General features: G+C 28.4%; 4 protein-coding genes and 2 non-coding genes across 9 annotated transcripts; 3 read left to right on the top strand and 3 right to left on the bottom strand.

The window, feature by feature from the left end:
• Window positions 1-31: 31 nt before the first annotated feature.
• On the bottom strand, window positions 32-2,897 carry LOC128882633 (uncharacterized). Its single transcript, XM_054134298.1, has 2 exons — window positions 2,706-2,897; window positions 32-2,196 (listed from the first exon to the last, which is right to left on the bottom strand). The coding sequence occupies exons 1-2, from the start codon at window positions 2,821-2,823 to the stop codon at window positions 32-34; spliced, it is 2,283 nt and encodes a 760-aa protein (XP_053990273.1). The 5' UTR covers window positions 2,824-2,897.
• A 4,327-nt stretch (window positions 2,898-7,224) lies between these two features.
• Window positions 7,225-7,297, top strand: Trnak-uuu (transfer RNA lysine (anticodon UUU)). Its single transcript has one exon. It is a non-coding gene; the product is annotated as a tRNA-Lys (tRNA).
• A 1,753-nt stretch (window positions 7,298-9,050) lies between these two features.
• Window positions 9,051-9,134, top strand: Trnal-uaa (transfer RNA leucine (anticodon UAA)). Its single transcript has one exon. It is a non-coding gene; the product is annotated as a tRNA-Leu (tRNA).
• Window positions 9,135-12,457: 3,323 nt separating this feature from the next.
• On the bottom strand, window positions 12,458-13,779 carry LOC128882620 (AP-3 complex subunit sigma-2-like). The gene is made up of 6 exons (XM_054134273.1): window positions 13,674-13,779; window positions 13,498-13,625; window positions 13,377-13,452; window positions 13,251-13,322; window positions 13,131-13,164; window positions 12,458-13,072 (listed from the first exon to the last, which is right to left on the bottom strand). The coding sequence occupies exons 1-6, from the start codon at window positions 13,740-13,742 to the stop codon at window positions 12,942-12,944; spliced, it is 510 nt and encodes a 169-aa protein (XP_053990248.1). The 5' UTR covers window positions 13,743-13,779; the 3' UTR covers window positions 12,458-12,941.
• A 363-nt stretch (window positions 13,780-14,142) lies between these two features.
• On the top strand, window positions 14,143-16,188 carry LOC128882619 (WD repeat-containing protein 55-like). Of its 3 annotated transcripts, none has more exons than XR_008458478.1 (13): window positions 14,143-14,274; window positions 14,331-14,469; window positions 14,531-14,628; window positions 14,705-14,795; window positions 14,847-14,919; window positions 14,988-15,051; window positions 15,110-15,158; window positions 15,215-15,317; window positions 15,366-15,435; window positions 15,496-15,645; window positions 15,697-15,763; window positions 15,835-15,932; window positions 15,986-16,188. XR_008458478.1 is itself a non-coding variant. In XM_054134271.1 (13 exons), the coding sequence occupies exons 2-13, from the start codon at window positions 14,339-14,341 to the stop codon at window positions 16,031-16,033; spliced, it is 1,050 nt and encodes a 349-aa protein (XP_053990246.1). In that variant the 5' UTR covers window positions 14,143-14,274; window positions 14,331-14,338; the 3' UTR covers window positions 16,034-16,186. The 3 variants fall into 3 exon arrangements, 2 of the variants coding, with proteins under 2 accessions (XP_053990246.1, XP_053990247.1); XM_054134271.1 differs by having other exon boundaries at window positions 15,697-15,771; window positions 15,986-16,186; XM_054134272.1 differs by having other exon boundaries at window positions 14,144-14,274; window positions 14,334-14,469; window positions 15,697-15,771; window positions 15,986-16,186.
• Window positions 16,189-17,505: 1,317 nt separating this feature from the next.
• On the bottom strand, window positions 17,506-20,644 carry LOC128882639 (uncharacterized). 2 transcript variants are annotated; one of them, XM_054134313.1, is made up of 20 exons: window positions 20,452-20,590; window positions 20,323-20,395; window positions 20,081-20,264; window positions 19,963-20,028; window positions 19,828-19,902; window positions 19,711-19,774; window positions 19,611-19,660; window positions 19,489-19,542; window positions 19,325-19,358; window positions 19,182-19,271; window positions 19,082-19,134; window positions 18,970-19,034; window positions 18,842-18,903; window positions 18,754-18,784; window positions 18,540-18,701; window positions 18,336-18,487; window positions 18,080-18,281; window positions 17,934-18,036; window positions 17,839-17,861; window positions 17,506-17,787 (listed from the first exon to the last, which is right to left on the bottom strand). In XM_054134313.1, the coding sequence occupies exons 1-20, from the start codon at window positions 20,462-20,464 to the stop codon at window positions 17,691-17,693; spliced, it is 1,653 nt and encodes a 550-aa protein (XP_053990288.1). In that variant the 5' UTR covers window positions 20,465-20,590; the 3' UTR covers window positions 17,506-17,690. The 2 variants fall into 2 exon arrangements, with proteins under 2 accessions (XP_053990288.1, XP_053990286.1); XM_054134311.1 differs by having other exon boundaries at window positions 20,323-20,644.
• Window positions 20,645-23,153: the final 2,509 nt, after the last annotated feature.

Here is a 23,153-nt window from a genome sequence, read left to right as displayed (position 1 = left end):
TTTTTTGTTTTGTTAGCATAAAATAAGGTCTCTATGTTAGTTTGATTCTCGCAGCATTCTTCAATATATATGTTTTGGTGTATTTCATTGTTTTTCTGTTTGTTACAAAAACACTCGTTCTGTTTCTCTTGTTGATTGCTGTTAATTTTTTTTTTTTTAAAATGGTTTCACGGTTATCATTTACATCGTCATGAAAATATTCGGTCGTGTTTCTTCCAGTGTTTGTAGAATTAGAGTTTTGCTTTGAGTTTTTGATAAAAAGTAATTTTTCTTGCTTGAACAAATAACTCATTTTATAAGAGTCTGGAAAAATTAATGAATCGTGTTTTTTATAGAAAGCAAAATTTGAAACACTTGCTTGTCCCGCATCTTTTACTAGAGTCATATTCTTTTGTAATGTTAGATGAAAAAAAAAAAAAACTGGTACTAATATAGATGTTATATTGGAATTTATTCCATTAACTTTTACAAAGTCTGCTGTTTTTAAATCTGACCTTAGTTTTAGCGTGTCAAAGTTATTTTTAGAAACAAGGCTTAAAATATCGGGTTGCTGTACGGTTGCATTGGAATCAGTAGAGTTTGAAAATGTGCTATTTAACAGTAGAATAAGGGTCGGCAATGCACGCATGCTTTTGTTTATGTGTATTTTATAAAATCCAAAACGGTTGAGTTTAGGAATATCGGATACATTTTTTAATTGAGAACAAAATTTTGTTTCTGAATAATTACAGGGTACTCGAACATTCATTGATTCGGCAACAATTTCTGAAGAACAACAATCCGCATTTTTCTTTAATTTCAAAGATATGGGGACACGCTTATAAAATTTCGAAATAATACAGGTAAGTTTTTTAGAAATATTGGGAAACAGAGGATCGCTCGGATATGACATTGACTTTAAAACTACATAACTCGAATTTTTATAAAAACTTAAACAAGTGGACGTCAATTTTTTTCTTCCTAATATTTTACGGTCTGCAAAATAATAAAATCTTTGGATTTTGGAAATTTTTTTGCAAAATTCAACTGTATCAACAAAATAACACCGTAATACTACTGGAAATGAGTGCCACCGGTCAGTAAACTTTCTAGTCGTCTCATGTTTCTTTTTGTGTAGATTTGAATGTACATTAACAAGAATATTTCTTTTCCAATTATTTTTACGGATCTTTGTATAGAAATTACGTAAAATATTCGACTGGTATGGAGTACGGGAAATCTTTAATTTTTGTTCTGCTAATAAATTTGTATTTTTTTGACACTTATAACCTAGAGCCTTCGTAATATATTTTAACAACAAAGTGAATTTATGACAATTCGAAATTTCATTGTTTTCTTTTATCATTAGGACGTTTGAAAAATTAGCGAATGCCCGTTGCCATCCATCGAATGTAACCATTGAATTGTTTGTATGGATTTTTTTTTGTGTTGATACACTTCCATTGCTAGTACAATTGAAAGTGTACCCATATTGATCAGTATCGTTTGTTTTTCTAGTCCAGTAACGGTCGTTAGTCACATTACGAACACTTTTGAAATTTTTTCCATGGGTTGTATGTGTGAATCTGGTGTAATTCGTCCAGGTTGTAGACTTCTTTGCAAAAGTCGTTGAGTTATTTTGATTTGCATTTCTAGTGTTGTTATTTACAGTAGTTTTTTTCAAACGATAATCTTGAAGTAGCTTTAATAAATTTTCTTTAGAACTTCCATCATTGAAATCATTTCTACAGTTTACACAGTACCAGGCATTTTTACGCTTCGAATAATTCCATCTTGGCCAATAGTTCTCGTTACTCATGTTGTTTTGATGTTCGTTATTGCGGATATTCTTATCAATTTTCTGAGAGTTGTGCTTCTTTTCGTCTACTCCAAATTTTGAAACTTCATGCTTTCTCTCTTCATTAGAAGTTAAATTCAAAGTTGATGGTATTATTCTTGAACGATCTTTGAATAAAGTTTCAGGTGGCATATTGCCAAAGAAACTTGGTGAAGTATTGTTACTTGACAAGTTACTGAATTCAATGTTAGAAACACTTGTTGATAAGCTAGCCATAATGGTGCTAGAATTCATGAAGAATGTTGAGAACCGTTTATCGGTTGTAGAGGTAATCAAATTTTCAAAACGACTTTTGTGATAATTCGCATTTGAATCGTTTCTTGATGGATATTTAACCAAACCGAAAATTAAGTGCAATTCTACAGAACACGCGTTAAACGTAGCAATTTATAATTCGTTGAATTTTTTATTTTATAAAATAAAAAAATATAAACATATTCCGTTTGTTTCTACTCGTCTTTCTCTATATGTTAAAATTGTTTAAAGATTTCTGATTAAATCAATTATGAAAAAACAAAAGAAAGTGACAACTTGTACCTACTAAACTTTAATATATTAGTAATAGGTAATTATAAATTCATTATTATTTGAGAAGCGATTGCTCCTAAGGTCTTACACTTTAAGTATATATGTAAAATAATACGTTAGAATATTTTGTGGAGCTGGATTCATAATGCTAGATTTGAAATACAAAATTTTGCACCAAAATGTAGCATGAATGTTTACACAGTGATAATTTCACCATTCCATAACATTTAAATAAAATTTTTAAAACTGATATACTTTATAAATAAAACTAGTTGAAAAATTTTTTTAGGTAAAAGGTAAAATACTTTAGAGTTTAAAAATTTACTGAATTCGTGCTTACCATTCGTTCCAAGTATAAGAAACGCAAAGTAGGCTAAAATATAATTTTTTAAGAAAGTGATAAGCAGACGATTTCTGGATAAACTACCAAAAGCGTTGTAGAATAATCTGTCAACCATTTTCTTATTACAGTAGGATTCAAATAAAAGCAATTTTTTTTTAATGAATAGTTAAACTATCTGATAAATAATGTTCGTAAGATCACGTTTAACTTTTTCTCTAATTATTTTGTTTGCATACATTCTTATAGTTTTTTCAGAAAGAGAAAACTTATTTGAAGATTTTCAAACAAACTTTATCATATAAACAAATATCTTTTTATAATGGATTTTATACAAGATAAAATCGAATGGAAAAAAAGAGCAAAACTTCGGTTTCGATAATTTATACCGCATTCCAAAATCTAATTTTTTTAATTCAACAGAAAATCTGATTCTGTTTCTAAAACATTACTTTTCTAGTTTTTAACACGTGTAGTAACATTTTAAGTTTTTTTTTTACTTTTCGATACACTAGTTTTACAAAACCGTAAAATATTGTAATAATTTCCTTTGTTGTACAACTGTCTTAATTAATTGAATATCTTACATCGTTTCGTATGGTATACAAACAGACAGTGATGATCGTAAATGACCTATATTAAATGTTTTTTTTTTGAAAAAATGGACATTTGAATTGAATGTTCAAATGAACCTGGGCATAATTGACGTTATATGCTTAATTTCCCACAATAATAAAATAAGCATACTAAGACATATTTGTAATCTGCTGACTCAATTACTCTCGCTCTAACAATGAACTGTAAAAGCAATTTTTTCCTATCATAACTTCATTTTTAATATGTGAATTATGATGGAAGATACAAAAATCAAATTTTTAAATTTTTAAACAAAGCTTTTATGGTCTTAATCTGAAAGTCTTTTATGTTAAAATCAACATTTTTTTTTTGGTATTAATTAACGGATTTTTAATAGCTAAAAATATTTAAACATATATTTGGATATACAAAAATTGAAAAATTGTGATTTTTGTTTGAATTGGTGTAGCACTCAACATCAAGTGAATTTGTGGATTCTTGTATATTTTTCTCTATATGAATGTAAAATGTTGAGGTTTTATAGCATTTGTGTCAGACCATTATATTATTTTCTACAAATAGGAGAGTAATAACATCAAGCTTTGAACTAAACCCGTTTTCAAGCACTGCACATACTGTCATCAGAAAAACAAAGAGTATAAGACAAATAAATACAGATGTGTTAAGTAAATTGTTGCTCTTTCATAAAAATTAAATAACATGCACACACAACCTTTTAGTTTACTAAATTAAAATTTATGTTTTTTTTAACATAATATTTTACAAACGGAATAAGGGATATCTTCTACAAGAAAGTTACAGAATTTATTGGTTGACTTGTCTTGATTTATGAAATAAATTTCCATATTTGAAGATAAAGTAGTTTTTTTTAATAAATCATATAGATTATTATTATTGTAAACTTTGAAAAATATAAAATTAATGGCTGTTGTTCAAAAAATATTATGATTATCCAGGTTGTTATTAAATTTACAAGAAATGTATATTTCGGTTACGCAAGGTTAGGCGGAAAACGATGATTTTGTTCGATTAACCAAAACTGTAAACTGTTAACGAATTCTCTGCTAATTAATGTCATTTTTTTAATCAATTTAAGCACTATAATTCAATGTTTAGTTAAATTCACCTTATTCATTTAACCAATGTATTATAAACAAAACTACCTTAACATTTATTTTTACAAATTTTAATGAATCAAAGCAATAAAGCGTTTTGTTTTTGTTAATATTTAGCATATATTCAAAATCGTTTTTTTTAATTACTCAAATGTTTAAGTTCATTTAAGAGAACAGTCGAGGTGAAAACATCATTTTAATTCTTTAACAAATTTTACTATTACAAAAATACCTTAATAAATTTGTAGCGTAACTGCATTCCATTTACTCTTATAAAACCCACACCTAAAAATCAAAAGAGACTTTTGGTAAACATGTCTTTTATATAGAAGTCCTTTGGTACACATTTTCTTTTAGATTTCTATGCACGCTTTACAAAATATGTAAGTTTCATTTATTTATTAGACTTATCATAAAAACATTTTTGATCTACTTACTACAGCGAATTGACTACAATTAAAGGTGTCTCCCAAATTCCTTTCAAATACACAATTATACTATAATTGATGCTTTATTTTTTACATTAATATTTCACAAAAAACAAAAAGGATAATTTCCTTACTAAAACAGTTTCTCACACATTCAAATTGGATTTTGAGCCTGACCTCGTTGGACTGTTTTGACGACTAAATGCAAGGCTTATGCATTGCAATTATCAACGGACTACATTAAGAGTGTTTTTGACTTTTCTCTATAGCAGAAATCTCTATAACCGAATAAGAAACGCAACTGTGTGTAACATTCCGTCTAGTTATAGTTCAACTTTTTGTTTAAAACCGTATTCGGAAACGTGTATGAAAAAAAATGCAGTTAATAAGTCATCGCAATAATTTTTGTTGGTTTAAGTAACGTTTTGCGGCGGCAACACATTTTTTTAAGATAGTAATAAAAATGTTTCGAGTAATTATAGGAGCAGAAACTAACTTACTACTTTCTCAAATAAATCAATTGAAAAAGATTTTTTCAATAAAATCTTGGTTGCTTTTTGATAATTGCTTATTTATAATGATGAAAACTAGAATTAGCTAGATTGTTTGTCATCTTATAAGTTAGCAAGAATGGACTTTAATCACTATTAAATCTTCTCAAATGAAAAATTATGGAGTATGGTAGGAATATATTTACTTTATATCCGTTTAAACGGATATGACACGACGTCGTTTGTGTATAAAAAATAAATTCGTAGATTGGAAACTCTAAGATAAAAAAACTTCGGAGTTTCTTCTATAATTTATTATTGCTTTTTAATATAATTTTAGGAAACTATATTTGTAATGATGGTTGTAATATATTATATTTCTTCAGCATTTGATGATTAAAATTAAAAACGGTTTCAAAGATTATACGGAAACAAGGATACTGACTTTGATGGTGACGTGTTACAGTAGAAGACACCGTTTCTCTATAGTAATACAATCTGACAATTACCGCATTTTAATTGGGAAATTTAGATATTGCTTGATTTCGTATACGAGTCATACAACTATAGTAAAGGTTATACATGATATCCATAATAGCAAACGCTTATTTGTTTAGTCTAGATAAATTTCCTTCAATCCTGAAGAAGCTAAGTATTTCGCTTTGCCCTATTATACGACACAAGATTAAATTTGGTCTTTTAATATCAGTGATCTTGTCATCTTTTTTTTTTACACTACACGTTTTTGTAATTATAAAAGCAAAATCTATTGTCAATTTGTGAAAAAAATGATTTTACTTTGTCGTATAATTTAATTTCAAAAGAAGTATAAAATGAAAAAGTAAGAAATTAAAATAAAAAAAATTAATATGCATTTATTTAATTTACAAACCTTCTCTAAATTTATTCATGTATACATACGAGTGTACCTGGATCAAATCATGTGTGGTATTTCAAAAATACCGGTAGTTAGGGAGACTTAATAGTTTATTCGCATGTGTTTTTTTTTACAAAATGTGTTTCCAACGTAAGGTTTACTATAATATACTACCATAGCCTACTTTTTTTTTCTTCAAGATAAACTAGCACTAAAATGAGAATGAATTGAAATGAACGGATTGGGTACATGTCAAAAACTTTTGTTATGATTGTATATTCTTTCTTTACGTTGTCTTTAGTTTGTAATTTTATATAATTAGATTTCAGCCTAATCATCATTTAATTGAAAAACGAATTACTTTATGGCATGATTTAAAAGTTTTTTACAACTAAAACAGTGTATATTTATTAATTCTACTAAGTATAAAAAAAACACGTTTCATACAACTAATTCATTTTTGTATGCTGAGTCAAACATATGTTTTTTGTTATTTAATAAAAAGATACAATTAGAGAATTAAGATGAACCCCGTTCAAAATTAGAGCGTTATTCATATTAAGCTTTTGTAATGGATTAGTTTAAGCAGGGGTACGCGTCAGTTTATCATATATCAATAGTATGCTCCATTTATTCCATAGTATTGCGCATGATAAATTATTATAAAATTTAAAGTTTTATTTTTTAATTAAAGGCTAAGGTCGACACTCGATAATCAAAAAACTTATTTCATGATATTTTAAATAATTTTGATTCTAATTTTTTAGCTGAATTCTTTTAGCGTGTCTTATAATAATAAGAATACGAAGTAATAATTTTTCATCTAACAAAGTGCACTTTTGCGAATTACAAATAAATTATTTAGCGTTTTTTTTTAATTTTGAAAAACTAATTGTTAAAATGCGAATCATAACATGATTGCTTGACTAACTAAGTACAAACGCTTCTTTTATAATAAGTTTTAACGTATAGAACTCATTGTCGCCACAATATTATCAATCTTGATAACAAGCCTCCCTAGCTCAGTCGGTAGAGCGCCAGCCTTTTAAGCTGGTGGTCGTGGGTTCGAGCCCCACGGGGGGCGTTTGATTTCATTGTTATTGCTTGTACAAAACATTTAAATAGTTTTGTATCAAATTTTTTTACATCCGCTTTACTCCTTTGAATGTCGAAATGCAGGATTTAGGCTATTTCTTTTACTACAGAAAAAACCCACGATGAATTAATACGCTAAAAAATCAGCATGTTAACAGAACACGCTACTATACTATACTACACTGTTTATCTAAAAATCGTAAAAACATAAAACAAAAAAACAAACGGTTTCAATAACAAGTTTAAAATAATTTTTGGAAGTAGTAAATGAGTACACCACATCAAATGATCTAAGTTCAATTACTCAATTACATCTAGGTGAAATTTTTATTTATTAAAATTGATACTAAATATGCTGATGATTTTATTCAAATGAAACAAATTAAAAGAAAACATAGTTTGAATGAATTGCGTGCCTTGATGAACAAAATATTCTCGCTACAATACAAATCCATTTTAAAAATTTTGGATTAATCTTCTTTTTTGTTAATTCAAAAAGTAAATAATGGGAATTTTTTTTTACATCAAAACAAAATATTTTCGTCGTAAATACAAACAATACATAAACTATCCAGTTTCCTATTTTGTGCGATACAGAAAAGGAAAATATACCTGAAAATAGCAAATGTTAGTCTTTCTCATTCGACATTGTATTAATTAAAAAAAAATAGTGTACAATGTTTTACTAAAATATATCAATTAACACGCATACATGCGTTTTAAGATATATGAAAAACGTGCTTTCGTTCATACTTTTCGGTTAACTCTTTATACTTTTAAATATTACTATTACCTTAAATTGTCGTGTCTCTTTCATAGGTACTTTGATCGTTTTTCAACCCAATATAAAAGTTTTTGTTGCAACTTTGTTTATGATTCTGTAACATTTGTTTCATATAAAATAATATGCTGTGAAGGTGTTAAGTTATTTATTATATGAATTAAAATGAAATGTAGAAAGCTCAGTAGTTTTCATTTTTAATATTTATAACGTAATACGTACTTATAGTTCGGACTATCTTTGTATTTAGGTGATAGTTTTTGCATGAACTCATGTTGAATAAATTAAAAACCGTTATTTTCGCACATTATCATGACACGTTTTGATTAAAAAACTGTGTTACTGTTTACTTCTAAAGCGTAGTCAGTCTTTATTGGGTGCATTGAATGCAATTAGTTAAGCGGTAATAAAAAATTTATATCGAAAATTAAATTAAAAGATGTAATGTAAAAATTTTTAAAAGTATTTTAAAATTATTTTTTGAAACCGTGCCTCAACACATATGAGTTGAACCTAACAAAATTTAGACAGAGGTACATTTGTTGTTCTACCTTAATGAGACATTAAAAGGATTTTGTTACTATGACGGAGATGAGGCAAAGTTATTTATAGAAGTTTACTAACAAAAATTTTGCAGAAGCGGCTTCCAGAAAGAAAGGATTGCAAGAAATTTTTCAATTCCTGGTAACGTTTCTATGATTCTGAAAAAATGTATAGTGAAACAAATGAATTGTTCTCTTTTATCAATTAAACTGAAAATTTTATAACCTAAAAATAAAGTAAAATCTATTGTAAATTTTTATCGTATTAATTAAATGTTTAAATGCCTTTGCAGTTTTGAGAAAAAATTATTGGATATTAACAACGTAAAATATATACATCAAATACCCAAACTTTCAATTAAAATCAAGGTTTACACTGATTCCGTCACCTCTCCTAACCAACCATCAACAATTTTTAAGCACGGATGCCCGAGAGGTTAAGGGGGTGGACTTAAGATCCTCTGGTCTCGACGACCGCGTGGGTTCGAACCCCACTCCGTGCAGTTTATGTTATGATATGTTAATATTAGTAATTTGATGTGTCAATGCTTTTTGTTTCCTCTTTTTTTTGTTTTACGGTTTCTTTCTTTTTACTTACAATCTATAAATAGCCTTTAAATTGATAAACGTGGATTTCACTTATTATATTATCATAATAATTTTAAAAATAAGCTTATAAAACTCAAATTCAACATTGTTTAAATTAAAGAGGTTTTTAACTAAACCGCTGAGTGATTTAAATAAAGAAATCTACTTGCAAATCTATTGTTTTTATGACTAAGCGTTTCTCTATATGAGAACTGAGCGCTGTGAAAGTAGGTCTTCTATTTAAAATTATTTTTTCAATCATTTTTAATAGGTTTTTTAAGAAATAAGAAATATTTTAGTTTTCGAAATGCATCTAAGCGTCATTCATAGGGTCATATCTATATAAATAGATAGAGTGAGACAATATTAATATTTAAAAAATAAAGTCTGGTTTAACACTGTTAGACTCATACGTTTTAATTGTAGTACTCCAATCTCCTTAAGGATAATGATTGTTACATGTCAATCCACTCTTAAGCTATAGTGAAAATAAAAGTCATGTATTTTTTTGTCTTGTGGTAAAGGCAGTCTTAACAATTTGGCCCTAGCAAAATCTATTCTAAGATTTACATAGGCGTTTAAAAAATTTGATATCCCAAAATACATTGTCTTATGTTTATGTCTCGTAAATTTTTTTTTTCAACTAGTTGCGTGGAGAAATATGTTGCTACGTGCTCTGATTTATTATATAAATATGATTTTAAACTAAATTTAAACAAATTTTAAATAAACTAAGCGTTGGTGTTTTTCTCAACCATACCAACATATGGAGAAAGCAAATTATCCGGCCTAATATAAGAATAATAGCAAGAGTTCGTTTAGTGAAACAGTAAACTACCAGTCTAATGTGTAACATTGTTCGCATTAGTTTTTTTTTTAGACGAGACACAAGACATGAAACCAATTGAATAAGAAAAACAAACGAAACTCATAGGAAAATTTGAACACTGTACTAAAACATTTTTTATCTTGGTCAAATTACCGTAATTGCTAATATCGCAATGACAAATTTGTTTTTTTATTTCAAAAGTATATGTTAAAGGGTTCAATAAAACCATTCATATTGACGCCAGTATTTTTAAAGATGATTGGTCTTTATGAAGGATAACTGCCACAACATGGGGAACCTGCTCACTCTTGTTTGGTGAAACGGTGCTCTCAATTGTCCATTGTAAAAAACTATCATAACGAACGACAGCTTAATTATTACGAAACAAACAACCGTGATATTAATTGTAGTAACTATTAAAGAAAAATAGACAATCGATGATGAGACACTGTCAATATAAACGTTGTTTTACACTGTATTTACAAAAGAGAATGGTGAAGGAAGCATATGGTACGACTCACTAGCTAATAATAAAAATTTCTCAAATCCACAGAGTCAGTGGTATACTTCCCTACGGCGCCATCGGTCTCGTTCTGTATTTCAAAAAAAGCGAGATACAAATATTTAAAAAGTGTGTTAGTGAATACATAAATATGTTTCGTTAAATGGTACTAGTGTGTGTATAGAAATGTGAAATAATTTTTTTATCAACCATTGTGTTATAAACAATTCTATGTAGAGAGCTTAAAATAAACAAACTAAAGTTATTGGTGTTTTTTTTTAATATATTGAGTGAAAATGCTATTGATGATCAGGCGGTGCATAAATAAAACCATCATAAAATTCTGAGTCTTTAATTACTCTGCTTTGTAATTTCAAAAAGTAAAAGCCGTCTATCACCTGGTACACAAAAGAGCTATACTCCGGATTATATCTTGTTACATCCTTAAAAAAAATCGAGGAAAAATATTAGTTAGGTGGTAGAAAATTTTATAACAATCAGTTAATTAGAATATGTCTTACTAAAGGATAAAATAAAATGTATATTTTGAATACCATGACTTTTGTATTAAAAATTATTTGTACATTTTAACTGTTTACAATGTAAAAAGTATTATCGTTTTAATACCTTATTGGAGGGTTGTATAACATATTCAAATCATGTGGACGATTAAAAACAACAAATGCTGATATTAAAATACGTTTGTAATAAATGTGTATGGGTTAAAAAAAAAGATAATTTAGAATTGCAAGTTACGTAAAAATTCTACTCCACTAGATGTTCTCGATGACTATTGTGATCTTATAATTAACTGAACTTTTTTTTGTAACGTAGTAACTTCAATGCAATTACTATTTAGGTTAAAAAGAAAAAAAAATTAACACTAAGATTTTTAATAACAATTTTAGTAATAATGGAAAACATTTTTGAGTGGAATAAAATTATTACAAATACAATGTGTCGATCTCGCTACATAGAAAATTAGAAAAATGTGTAAAATTTTTTTTTGTGAAATAAAGTTTTGAAACAAACTGAACAAATTCGTTTTAAAATCAATGAAGCTTTCTGCACTGAAAATGTATACTCTGACCGTATTTAACTTGAATTCAATAAAACGCTAGGCATACTATTTATACAAATATTGGATGGATATATGATTTACGTTGTAAAACGCAGTTGTTTTTAATACTTATTCAAGTTTATAAGTATGTGAAATATTACCCATCTAGCTATATAAATAAACTCCTGCTCACAAATAACAGCGTTATTTCTCTACAAAAAAGCTTTTTTCTTTAAAACAACTTTTTTTTTTTTTTATACGCTACTAAACTTAACCACACAAGTTATGTATTGTCTTTCATTAAACATTCAAAAGCGGCAACTTTTTTTTGCATGAAACTCACTAATTAAATACCTTTAAACTACCGTAACACAACACATTTAACAAACACTAAAATCGAAGAAAATTAGTCGACACTTTACCTTGTAGAGATAATCCGCTTTCGTTTATTGCAATGTCTGCTATTTGATTTTAGAAGGTATTATCCAATGAAAAAATACCAGTTCGATTTGGCCTGACTTTTTATCAGAAGAAGAATCCACGTAACTATTATCAAATGTTAACGCAGCTAATTATCAGGTTGCATAATCAGATAAAACTCCGGCACAGAATATGCATTCTAGTAGTTTTCAAAGATAAGCTATCGATATATTAAAGCTTGTTCATATTTCCACGACTAGTTATCTGATGTATGTTTTTCCGTCAAAATATAAATTTAAAACAAGGGTTTTTAATAGAAATCAAATGTTCCATTGGTAACAGATGCATAAAGTTTTTTTACTGGATTTTCAAAATTTAAAATAGGAGCGTTAATCAAGTAATGTAGTAGGACGACTTTGCATATCTTTTCTGATCCTCTATTAATTAATTGACTGATTATTTTTTCTGCATTGTATTTTAAAATAAAAAATTCTATATTAATTCCATTGTTACAACTCTGTTTAGTTTTTTTACATTACATGTTTACTGCTTTCTTTTTAAAATGAATATACAACCCAGAGAACAAGAATTTAAATACTAGTAACGCGAAGTAATTGCGTCTTCACTTTTTCGAATTAAAAAATCTGTAAATGTTTTTTTTTAGTCTTCTTATTGTCTATAAAAAATTTTGGCTTAAGCAAACACCTTAAACTTTAAAATTGTTTCTATTAAAACATTGGAATTCTTTTAAAATAGTAGCGCAGCTAAAATAAGCTGTAAATTAAAAATCTACTCTTTATCCTCCCTAAATTCTTTAAAATACTTCAAGCAGGGTGTAACAGTAAATAGTTGAAAAAATAAAAAATTTTTAACTATTTTGTTAAAGAGCTATAATGTTGAAAAATTAGAGTCTATGATAATGAGAAATGTTTAATTTTTTCTAGTACACCTTCAATTGTTTTAGATGATTGTGATTGAGAAATTTTTTGATTCAATTTGATCTTATCACACAATTCTTTCATGTTTAATGTTGTAACAATTCCTGAATAAAAAGAAAAAATATATTTGTTGCCTGTATTTACTTTATAAATGTTTATTACCGGCAACAATAAATTCGTCTAGAATGTAATTCACCTTGAAAAAGGTATATAAAAAATAAGGTAAAGCATTTTATGAACGCTGCTATTACAAAATTGAGTGAAGAAGACATAAGAACGTACTTTATCAAAATTGAATATGATGTCTAACTCGCACACGTTTTCAAAGTAACAATTCAAAGTTTCCACTAGCACCTAAAAATATGACTGTAAAGAGAAAACGATACTCTTTTTGTTTTCTGTGATTACTTGAATTAAATCTAAAATAGAGAGTGGGCTTTCGTTATTATCATGGACAACAATAAAGTAGAGAGTTGTAAAACATCTGTACTCCAAATTTAGTCGGAAGGATAAAGAGAAAGCAAAATACCTGAATGTTATACGACTATTGTTTCCGAATAGTAAGCTACTATCTACAATATTTGAATTCAATTCTTTATTCTGCTTTACGACAAGTGAGTGAATACGTTGGATAAGATATTGTTGTTTTTCAAATTCCTAAGAAATCCATGAAAGAAAAATGTTATTGCAGACACTTCATCGTACTACATCATTGTAAAAACGTGCTATTCTAGCTTTTCCATTTTTATTCATAACTAATACGGCAAGTATCATTAAAATTTGATTGATTGACGGCAAGTTATGCGAGAAATTGAAAATTTTGGGTGTTTTACTCAAAAAGATGAAAATTCTGTGACACAGATGCTGTTGATGTTTTTTTTAATCCTTAGGAATATCAAAAGAAAGAGTGGCTTGTATCGATTAAAGAAGCATTTACAAATTCTAATCGTTGTTTCTCAAGAACTTTTGATTTAATATAAATTGTGCTGATGAATTAAAATTTTACAATTTGTTTTTTTAATAAAAAAGCATTGTACATGTTGCGAAATTGGAAAATTACAATTTTTTACACGAAGAAAATAGTATAATCGCTAAGGAAAACAAGTGTGACCTACGCTTACATACTGTAACTTGTGGTTACGTCATATTACTCACAGTTAATTTAGTTTAATTTTCAAAAGTTCAAGATCTGTTTTCTCAAAAAACAGTCAAAGTGAATTTTGTTCTTTTTTTACACTAAAGTAAAAAGAACCCAAATTTTCGAGTCGCTAAAACAAAGAAGAAAAAAACAAATTATAAAAATAATGTAAGAAGAATAACTTTTAAAGAATGATTTCATTAAAAAAAATGACTTGTGATTAGCAGGAAAAATGACTCATCGATTTTCGCCTCAAATTGTATCTAAAATTTGTGTAGAAAGTCATACGTTTGATTTAGATTTTAGTAAGGGCGCAGGTTGGCAAGGTTTCCTGTCTTGTCATGTTTCTGGAGCTGTTTGCTTGTAAAATATTTTTTTTTAAAATAAACCTTCCAACAATGTAAAAGAATTGTTTTTGTTATAGATGGTCTGAAGCAGAGGAAGGGTCCTATATCTTAGCATCGTGTAGTCAGCATCATAGAAAGAGTTGTCGCACCGTTAAGTTTTTTCCTAATGGGCAACGTAGGGTTCGAAAACATGAATGCTTCATGTTGATCTTTTTAAGGTTGAAAAAGAATATGAAATGTTGTTTTTCAAGGTTTTGTTACCGGTTCAGCCGACGGATCTTGCCTCGTGATAGATACGAATAGTAGAGGTTTATGGTCATCTTCTACACAAGTCTCAAATTCGTATGTTTTCTGATTCCACTTTTGTATTAAATGAAAACACTTGTGTTGTAGCGATCCCGTGAATGTTTTATGTCCTATAGACACCAATACGTTTATTTCTGGAAGAGATTCTGGTATTGTTCAGGTCAGAATTATTGTGACAAGTTTTCAATATTAGTTTGCTTCTTAATATTCTTCTTACTCTTTTGTTAGTTATGGGATGTTCGTCAAAATTCTTCGTGTACCACAATTCAACCATATGAAGAAGTTGTTTTTGGTGAAAATTTATTAATAATCTTTTTCTCACTTATTTTCAATGATTTGTTCCCCTGTAGCCATTCAATTAGACCAACAACACCACCCAAACCAAGCACTGATCACAAGGTAGCATATTCTAGGTTTACCAAAAACAACTATAGAAACGAAAATTCTTTATGTAGTGGCGATCGTTTGTGTTTATATAATATTCGCTACCCAAAGATGCAGCTTAAAACAATGTCTGACGAACAAGAAACGGATCTTTTATCTTGCGCTATTGTTAAAGTGCATTTCTTTTCTCGATATCTTCACTATCACATTTTACTTTTTTAGAATGGATCCAAAGTATTATGTGGCACTTCTTCTGATGGAGCTATCTGCATTTTTGATTGGAACAACATGAGTTTGTCTTAATTTTTTTAATAATTTTTAAGTATTACTGAATATTTTCCTTATATTTTAGGTGATATGACTGACCGGATAATAAATCATAACGTTTCTGTCGATCATATTATTCCGTTCACAACATTAGAAAATAACCAAGATGTTATCATCACAAGCAGTGGGGATGGTATCCTTCGCATATTAACAGTCTTTCCCCATGAAGTTTTATGTAACAGAAAAATATGTACAAAAAATATCATAAAATCTTTAACATTTCAAGGTGTCATTGGAATGCACAACACAAGCGATGAATCTATTGAAGCTTTATCTATGAGTAAAGAAAAAAAGTATGTTGGTATGTTTTACTTTGTTTCTCGTTCAAAAAAAAATATGTGAAAACGACTATAAAATTTTTTAGTATCTGCCGCCCATGACGAGACCCTAGTCGTTCATAAGTTACCCACTCAGCAAGAGTTGAAAGAGATACTAGCGATGGATAACGGCCAACGTGTCAAGGTAATCTAAAGTGTCCATTTAAAAACCAACAATTAAGAATTTATTTTTAATAGTCCAATACGCCGTCGAGCGCAAAAGATGATTTTTTTTCTGATATGTAGTCAATCCTATATTTCAGTGACCATAAAATTTTAGACACTAAATCAATCATTGTAATGATATTTTCTATTTAAAAGAAAATAACTAACATAAAACTTTTCGCTTATACGACTTATACGAGCCCAATCATACGCTATTTTAAAAATCTTTTTATACTATTTTTATTTTTTTAATGACTATTAAATGTGTATTTATTAATAAATGCAGTGTTAATACGTTACTTTACTAGATTCTTATAAAACAAATATAAAAGTACCATAATACCAGCGTATAAAAATTTAAACTAAAACTCAACTACATTTAAATTTTTCATGAAATAACAACATACTTTATGAAACTATGCATATGTACAGCACAACATTAACTATTTATAATTAAAATTTAATGAATTTTCTATTGTGAAGTCCAAATTTGCAATTGTAATGTAATAAGAACACTTAATTCTTCACCACATCCATGTAACAGTTCTAGGGTCTAAGAAGTTTAAAAATAAATAAACATTGTGTAGCTATGTGTTTTTACTTTAGTTTATCGGTTTTAATAATAGTAGAAACATAAATCACATAAGCGCTTTTAAGCTTTAAAAAAAAAATTTTTTTATAAAGGTTTACTTTTTTCAATAAAAGAATAGACCAAGTGAGGTGCTGAATATGAAAACTCTATTAAATTTAGAAATATTTTCCCAAATATGCAAAATAAACTTTACAATATACATATTTTTGTACAAATGGAAAACAGAAAGTGCTCATTGTATTATAACAACGACTCACCCTTATTTTAAACGGTTACAACATAAGCCATTTTTTCAGAACTCCAAATTTGACTTTACAGTGTTTCTTTAAAGAAAGCACTAAATGAAACAGAGAGTTTCGTTGTTGCTTAAGCAACTAACAAATATAATTAGGTTTTAGTCTATTGCCACGGTGATTCCAAGCGACTAACAAATTCTCACTCAGAAGAGTGGTACCCTTTTTTTATTTTTATATGGTTGTATTTTTTATTTGATTTGTCCAATGGTCGACCGGGTTTTTATACTTCATTGCCCTATAAAGAAGGCATTATTCAATTTACGGTTTCAGAGAAAAAAGTTCAACAAAAGTTTTCAATGGTCGACCGCGTCTTTATGCTTGATTGTCCTATAAAGAAGGCATTATGTTATTTAGGGTTTTGGACAAAAAACTTCGTCAAAAGTGTTCTATGATCTTCAAACTAAACTTCATTTTCATCTTTGGGTCGATAATTTTATTGAAAAAATCCTAAGCATAAAATTATATAATTGTTTTGGTTTTTGTATTTGTTATAAAATAAAAGATGATACAAAAAAGGTGGACTTTATCGGGTCTCGCTCACATTTACAATGTATGATCATCTTTTGAGACATGTAAAACAATATGCTTATTTGTTGAACGTCTGGATAGACATGTTGAAAATATTTACTTATAGGTGTTGATTGGCTACAAATTGTAAATTGTATAATGTAGCTGTGTGGTTTATCGATTTTTTAACTTTATTTGTTTTTTGTAACGTAACCGTTTTATGAAAGTTACAAAATGAATACAACAATCCAATACTAAAAAATTCTTTTTGCTTAATATGTAATTAACGAATTCATTACATGTTTTCACTTTAATTACATTTTTTTTAACTTTTTGCCACAAACTACATAGTTGAATTTGAATGTGTATTTGCTTCTTGAACGAGACAGACTCTTGCGATTTTTAGATCAAGTGAGAAATAGTTTGAAGCAAAGCTTTGTCTAAGAAACACAATTTTTAGTAACAAAAGAACATTATCATAAAACCTGTACTTTTTGGCAATTTGAGTAAATTCCTTTAATAAGGTTAGACATAAAAGAATTAAAGAAAAAATGTAACATTTGAATAAAAACAAAAGTAAAGCTACCTCCACTTCATCGGTAACGCTCACATTACTGTTTGCGTCACTATGGCAGTAGTTGGCTACATATATGGCGCCTTGTTGTGCTTTGTTTAGCGTGTCTTGATTGCTACAAAAAAAGATCATGCTAAAAGTTATTAACGCAAACTTACCTGTGCGAGTTGCAGGCAAGTTTTGCATTTGACGTTTGAATATTCAAAAATTCTGATGAACGTGCTAAAAGAAACAGGGATTTCGGGTCTTGTTTTCGATATACAGGAACAATCTTGTTCCAATAAGAATCGAAACTGTATTCAAAATAGAAGGACGTCGAATTATCAAATATAGGTATCGTCACATTCACATCAATAACATCTTAAAAAAAGAAAAGTGAGTTTTATTTAGAAGTGCATTTAGTAAAATTCTGACCATTTTGAGTTGGCTCCCATTCTCCATTGCTAGTAGAATTCCAGTTGTCCCAAGGAGATATAGATCGGCATTTTTTCGGTATACGGAAAATTGAAATTCTGTGTAAACGATTGTTAAATTTGGCACGTGGTTTAACCACCAGAGTCATATAGCTATACAATCAGAACAAAAATTTTTTTTTAGAAACAAGAATATTTTTTGTACTCAATGTGTAGGCATCCAATGGCAAGGAATTGAACTTTGAGATTTGTGGAGGTCGGATTAGTAGAAATAAGAATGGGTTTTGTTTGATGAATGATTTCTGGTTTTAGGAGTTCAACAGCTTTATGAATCGCACGAATCGTACGAATGACCTGAGGATCATGACTTATAAAAGTTATTTGTAAAGTAATAGATCAAAATGTTTTAGAAGACATACTTTGTTCGATTTATTATATCGGAAATTAAATCTGGACATAAAAAAAAATGTTCGCACTTGTCTCTTTAAATGTATTTGTTTTGCATACAAGTTTTAAACGTTTTATTTGCAACTTTCAATCGCGGTGTTTCTATTGAAAATGATGAACTCCTTCTCGAAAAAACATAAACATTATACATTGTATGCCAATATAGTTTCCATTGTTAACCTTTGCACCTTTTAGAAAAACTATTATAATAAATCTCTAGTTTAGAGGGGTATTGGTCAGGAGCAAAACATTTCTATAATACGTTCTTAATAGAGTACAAAAATATTTTGGAAAAATTACTTCAGGTATTGACCCATTATCCCAAGATGCCGCAGATATCCAATTTTCAAAAACTGAAAAGAGTTTTCAATATACCTTCAACTTATTTAGTTTAAATTACCTCCAGGTGAAAACTCTATAGAGGAATTTCTTCGTCGTACAGACATATATCGTGTAATGATTTCAGGATTCGAATCAATTTCAACGGTTCCTAGATATTAAACTTAAATGCAGACAATGACATTTAGATATTATGTCATTTACCAGAAGCCTCTGACATAGCATCAGCTATGTAATCCTGAATCACAAAGTCCATACAATGGATGACGTGATTTTTAGTAGATGAAAAACAGGTGTATAAACTTTGCCTATGTTGTAAAAATAAAAAGACACTTCTTTCGTGAGTCATCTGTACACAGTATTATTACCTGGCTGATAGTCTCCGGAGACTCACGGCTACATGTTGAATAGTCAATTTCGTTCTAATGTCAATAGCAAATCAATTCGTTTCATTAAGTCATGTAGAGGATAGTAAAGAATCAAGACTAACGCAAGGAGTATGATTATATGAGTACCAAGATAATCCTATCGCTGGAGAACCTGACGCGTAAGTGATCGTATATTGTTTTTTAATGCATTGGTTCCATTACCGTGTCGAAAATTGATGGCTATTTGAAAAAGGTTTTCGGAGACTACCTCATTTATTATTCTAGTCTGATATAATGTACAGATTTGAAAATCAAATATAGTAAAAATTTTTAATTTACAGTTCTTGTCTTAAAGCATTCTCCATTTTTAACTTTATATGGAAAGTCAACACTGGGATCTATTCCCAACTCATCCTTCAATGTATCCGATTATAAAACAAATAATTATCATTTTTCCGTTCGCTAATAACCTACAGTTTTTAAATGGTAGAATCCCCAACTGTTAGGGAATGGAAGCATCCATATATCACGTGTTCTTAACTAATTTAAAGAATATTTGAAATGTTCTAATCATTTAGAACAAGAAAATTACAATGTGAGTAAGAGTTGGATGTTTTCCGTAGTATTGGCACAACATCGAAATATATGTGATTAATGCGGCAGTTCCTTCATTAGTTTCTCCACCGTAGTTTCCCAAAAGCAAAATCTGTGGTCGTTTTAGATTCGATTCAGTTTCATTATCTTTATGAGCCAAACGAATAATAGGTGTTTCACATCTGATAGTAATAGGCAACTCATTTATTTTTATAACACGTTAGGTTTAGGTTTAAATACCTTTGCGATCCACAAGTAATTGAGCTATCGTTAAAAAGATTTCCAGGATATTTCTTTCCGTAAATATCTTCAGCTATTGTAATGGTAAGAAGACTAGGATAATCGTTTTGAAGGTTTTTCAGGACCGACCAAGCTGTTTCATAATTGATGTCGGTAAACACTTGAGAATTTACATCTTGTCCTTTGGCTGTTAAGGTTAGGAGTACAAACCCTGAAATTAAAAAAACTGCGTTCATTTAAAAACTTGTTCTGTTGTTCAATATAGTGAAAACGATTTTAGTTTTAATGTAGACTGACTGAAAAATGGCGTTTACAGTTAGGCGTGGGGAATGAAAACTATACATTTATAACATGTTTCTTTTCTAGTACGCATGTTGTTCTACAATGTTCGTGTTATTGGACAGGATTTGAATTACACTATAATTTCCCATATAAACAAAAAAACACTGATTGTTTTCCTAGTTATGTACTATTAATTATAATATGAATATAGTACTTTTTTAATTTTCCCTGAACAATACTAGGAAAAAATGATTAAAAAAATTAATGTTACCATCAATCAGTCAAATCTCAATATATTACACAGTAATTTATAAGCTAAGAAAACCTTACAACTTTTTTAAGAAATTATTGTTTGTTTAAATAACGCTTTTTAGAAAAGCCATTTTTAAGGTACGACTCCTGGTGCACATTTGTGACACCCTCAATCAATTGTAAAATTATTTGAAAAGTATTCATATGACGTTCTTGAAAATTTCGAAATGCTTAAATAAGTCTAAAACAAAATGTTTAAACTAACCTAAAGAGATACTCCGTTTTGAAGTTTAGATTAAAACGCTTAATTATTGAAAATTAAAATTTTGGGGAATCATTTAGAAAATGTTGAAATAGCATAAGAAAGTTATTTATTATTTCTAGAAATTAGACGAAACAATAATTTTTAGTTGTGTTTCTGTTTATTTTAATTAGTCTTTATTAAAATTGGCCTTGAACCTGAGTTTTGAAGAAATAGGAGATTTGCACATACCCTTAAAAAGGTGGGGTGGCAAGTAAATCTTGATGTGTTTAGTTATAGTATTATTGTTTTATTGATAGCTTAAAATGTACTATTAACCCGGGGGTTTTATTATCAACGTACTTCAAGTACAATTCTAAACAATTTATAAGATGAACTACATCAATACAATATATGACGCGTTTATAAAGCCTGATATGAATAAAAATTTTTAGGAAATATTTATAGACATTTCCTCATTCTTTTAATTTATAAAAAGTACTAAAATTTAGTGTCTACACAGTGACTTCAATTGAGATATCCGTTGTTTTATTAAAATTAATTCTACATAGTTTAAATTTGTCATACGGTAAAGCTTCTACCATATCTAGTACATTGGTAGGAGCAGGCATTTTCTCTTAAACAAAAATTACGATGAACCAACTAAACGGATGAGTAGTGTAATTAGACACAACACTAAATGCAATTTAGATAGTTGCTGCTTTTTTGTAGCGACTTATCTGTTTAATTTGGGTTAAATATTAATAAATGCTTTCCTCGTGTTTACTAATTGAAAAACAAATTAAAATGATTACTTTATTGTATAAAAAGGATAACTCTTCTGCAATAAACGTGAGATGTATTAAAAAATATTTTCCTCTATTTTTTTTCTAGTTTAAATTACGTGAATACAAAAAAAAAAAATTTTAAAACAATTTTTTTGTTCCATTATACTTTTAATCATTAACGTAAATCATACATTTTCCGTAACACTAGTCGTATTATGTTTACAAAAGCATTAATAATTTTTGTTATGTTAGTGTCATTCAAAATGACTAAGTGTTTCAGTATATTAATTTTTTGCAGTATCGAATGCTTATAGACAATGTATATTTTGAAGTTTTTAACAGAAAAGTGGTTCTATGAGAGACAATCAATTGAAAAAATAATGTTATGTATTTTCTGGATTATCTCAAAAAAGAACCATTTGGTAACTATTTTCGGCTATTATCTCTAATTTTTCGCTTTTACATGCATACCAAATTGTTTTGCTAAAGATGCTAGGTAGTTCCATGCGGATGTTAAACGTTTTGTCAATGTCTCCTAATATTTATTTTTTCATAAAAGTTTTAACAAAAAAATAAAAAGTTGGTAGTTTTTTTTCTGCAATGAAAAAATTTGAAATTAAATTAAATTTTATTACTAGGAAAATGTGGAAACTTTTACTGCAAGAAACACCACATCTTTTTTAATCATTTATTACAAACTAGGTTCTATGTTCAAGTTTAGATAATTGTTCAATTTATTATAAAGACCTAGTTTTATGCGTGATTGTCGACATCCATGCCAAAACTTTATCTTATTGGTTTCCGTATTTTCCTCACTTAGCGAACCATCATTTTCAGCATTCCTTCTATATTTCAAAAATTTCAAATTTCTTGTTTACATAACATTAGTTAGTTGATCATAATTGTTTGCTTCCTATACATTTTACTTTTCGCAACAAAAAACGATCTGCGTAAAATGTTCTATAATTGTTCTACTCACGCATCAAAATGCTCCTTGTAAAAGAACTTTCTCCTGTAACAAATGGTATCATATGATTGCTGCTTTAATTTCATCTTCCGAGGACACTATCCACTTTGTTGAAAGAATATGTTGTTATTTTTTTAGTTTTTCCTAAACATGAAGAAAAAAATTTGAACATTATTTCAACTTATAGGCAACACATGAGCTTTATAAAAAAAAAAAGAATTAAACTTTTTGACTTATTTTTTTATAAAACAACAAATTTTTTTATCACTTGAAATTTTTTGTAAAAAACCTGTTTTCAAAT

This window comes from Hylaeus volcanicus, unplaced genomic scaffold (genome assembly GCF_026283585.1).
Source record: "Hylaeus volcanicus isolate JK05 unplaced genomic scaffold, UHH_iyHylVolc1.0_haploid 12126, whole genome shotgun sequence".
Lineage (NCBI taxonomy): Eukaryota > Metazoa > Arthropoda > Insecta > Hymenoptera > Colletidae > Hylaeus > Hylaeus volcanicus.
Note: the sequence above shows the minus strand (reverse complement) of the source record. Positions and strands in the feature narration are given on the sequence as shown.

What these genes read in the sequence shown, in the direction of transcription:
- LOC128882639 (XM_054134311.1), bottom strand. Translation starts at nt 20,558, where the DNA reads ATGAACGCAGTTTTTTTAATTTCAGGGTTTGTACTCCTAACCTTAACA. An exon ending in CTTGCCTGCAACTCGCACAG is followed by an intron (nt 18,037 to 18,079) that starts GTAAGTTTGCGT and finishes CTTTTTTTGTAG; the next exon opens with CAATCAAGACACGCTAAACA. An exon ending in GCGTTACCGATGAAGTGGAG is followed by an intron (nt 17,862 to 17,933) that starts GTAGCTTTACTT and finishes ACCTTATTAAAG; the next exon opens with GAATTTACTCAAATTGCCAA.
- LOC128882619 (XM_054134271.1), top strand. Translation starts at nt 14,339, where the DNA reads ATGACTCATCGATTTTCGCCTCAAATTGTATCTAAAATTTGTGTAGAA. An exon ending in GTTTTTTCCTAATGGGCAAC is followed by an intron (nt 14,629 to 14,704) that starts GTAGGGTTCGAA and finishes TTGTTTTTCAAG; the next exon opens with GTTTTGTTACCGGTTCAGCC. An exon ending in TTTTGATTGGAACAACATGA is followed by an intron (nt 15,436 to 15,495) that starts GTTTGTCTTAAT and finishes CTTATATTTTAG; the next exon opens with GTGATATGACTGACCGGATA.
- LOC128882633 (XM_054134298.1), bottom strand. Translation starts at nt 2,823, where the DNA reads ATGGTTGACAGATTATTCTACAACGCTTTTGGTAGTTTATCCAGAAAT. An exon ending in TCTTATACTTGGAACGAATG is followed by an intron (nt 2,197 to 2,705) that starts GTAAGCACGAAT and finishes CGTGTTCTGTAG; the next exon opens with AATTGCACTTAATTTTCGGT.
- LOC128882620 (XM_054134273.1), bottom strand. Translation starts at nt 13,742, where the DNA reads ATGATACTTGCCGTATTAGTTATGAATAAAAATGGAAAAGCTAGAATA. An exon ending in AATAGTCGTATAACATTCAG is followed by an intron (nt 13,453 to 13,497) that starts GTATTTTGCTTT and finishes TTTGGAGTACAG; the next exon opens with ATGTTTTACAACTCTCTACT. An exon ending in AGACGAATTTATTGTTGCCG is followed by an intron (nt 13,073 to 13,130) that starts GTAATAAACATT and finishes CTTTTTATTCAG; the next exon opens with GAATTGTTACAACATTAAAC.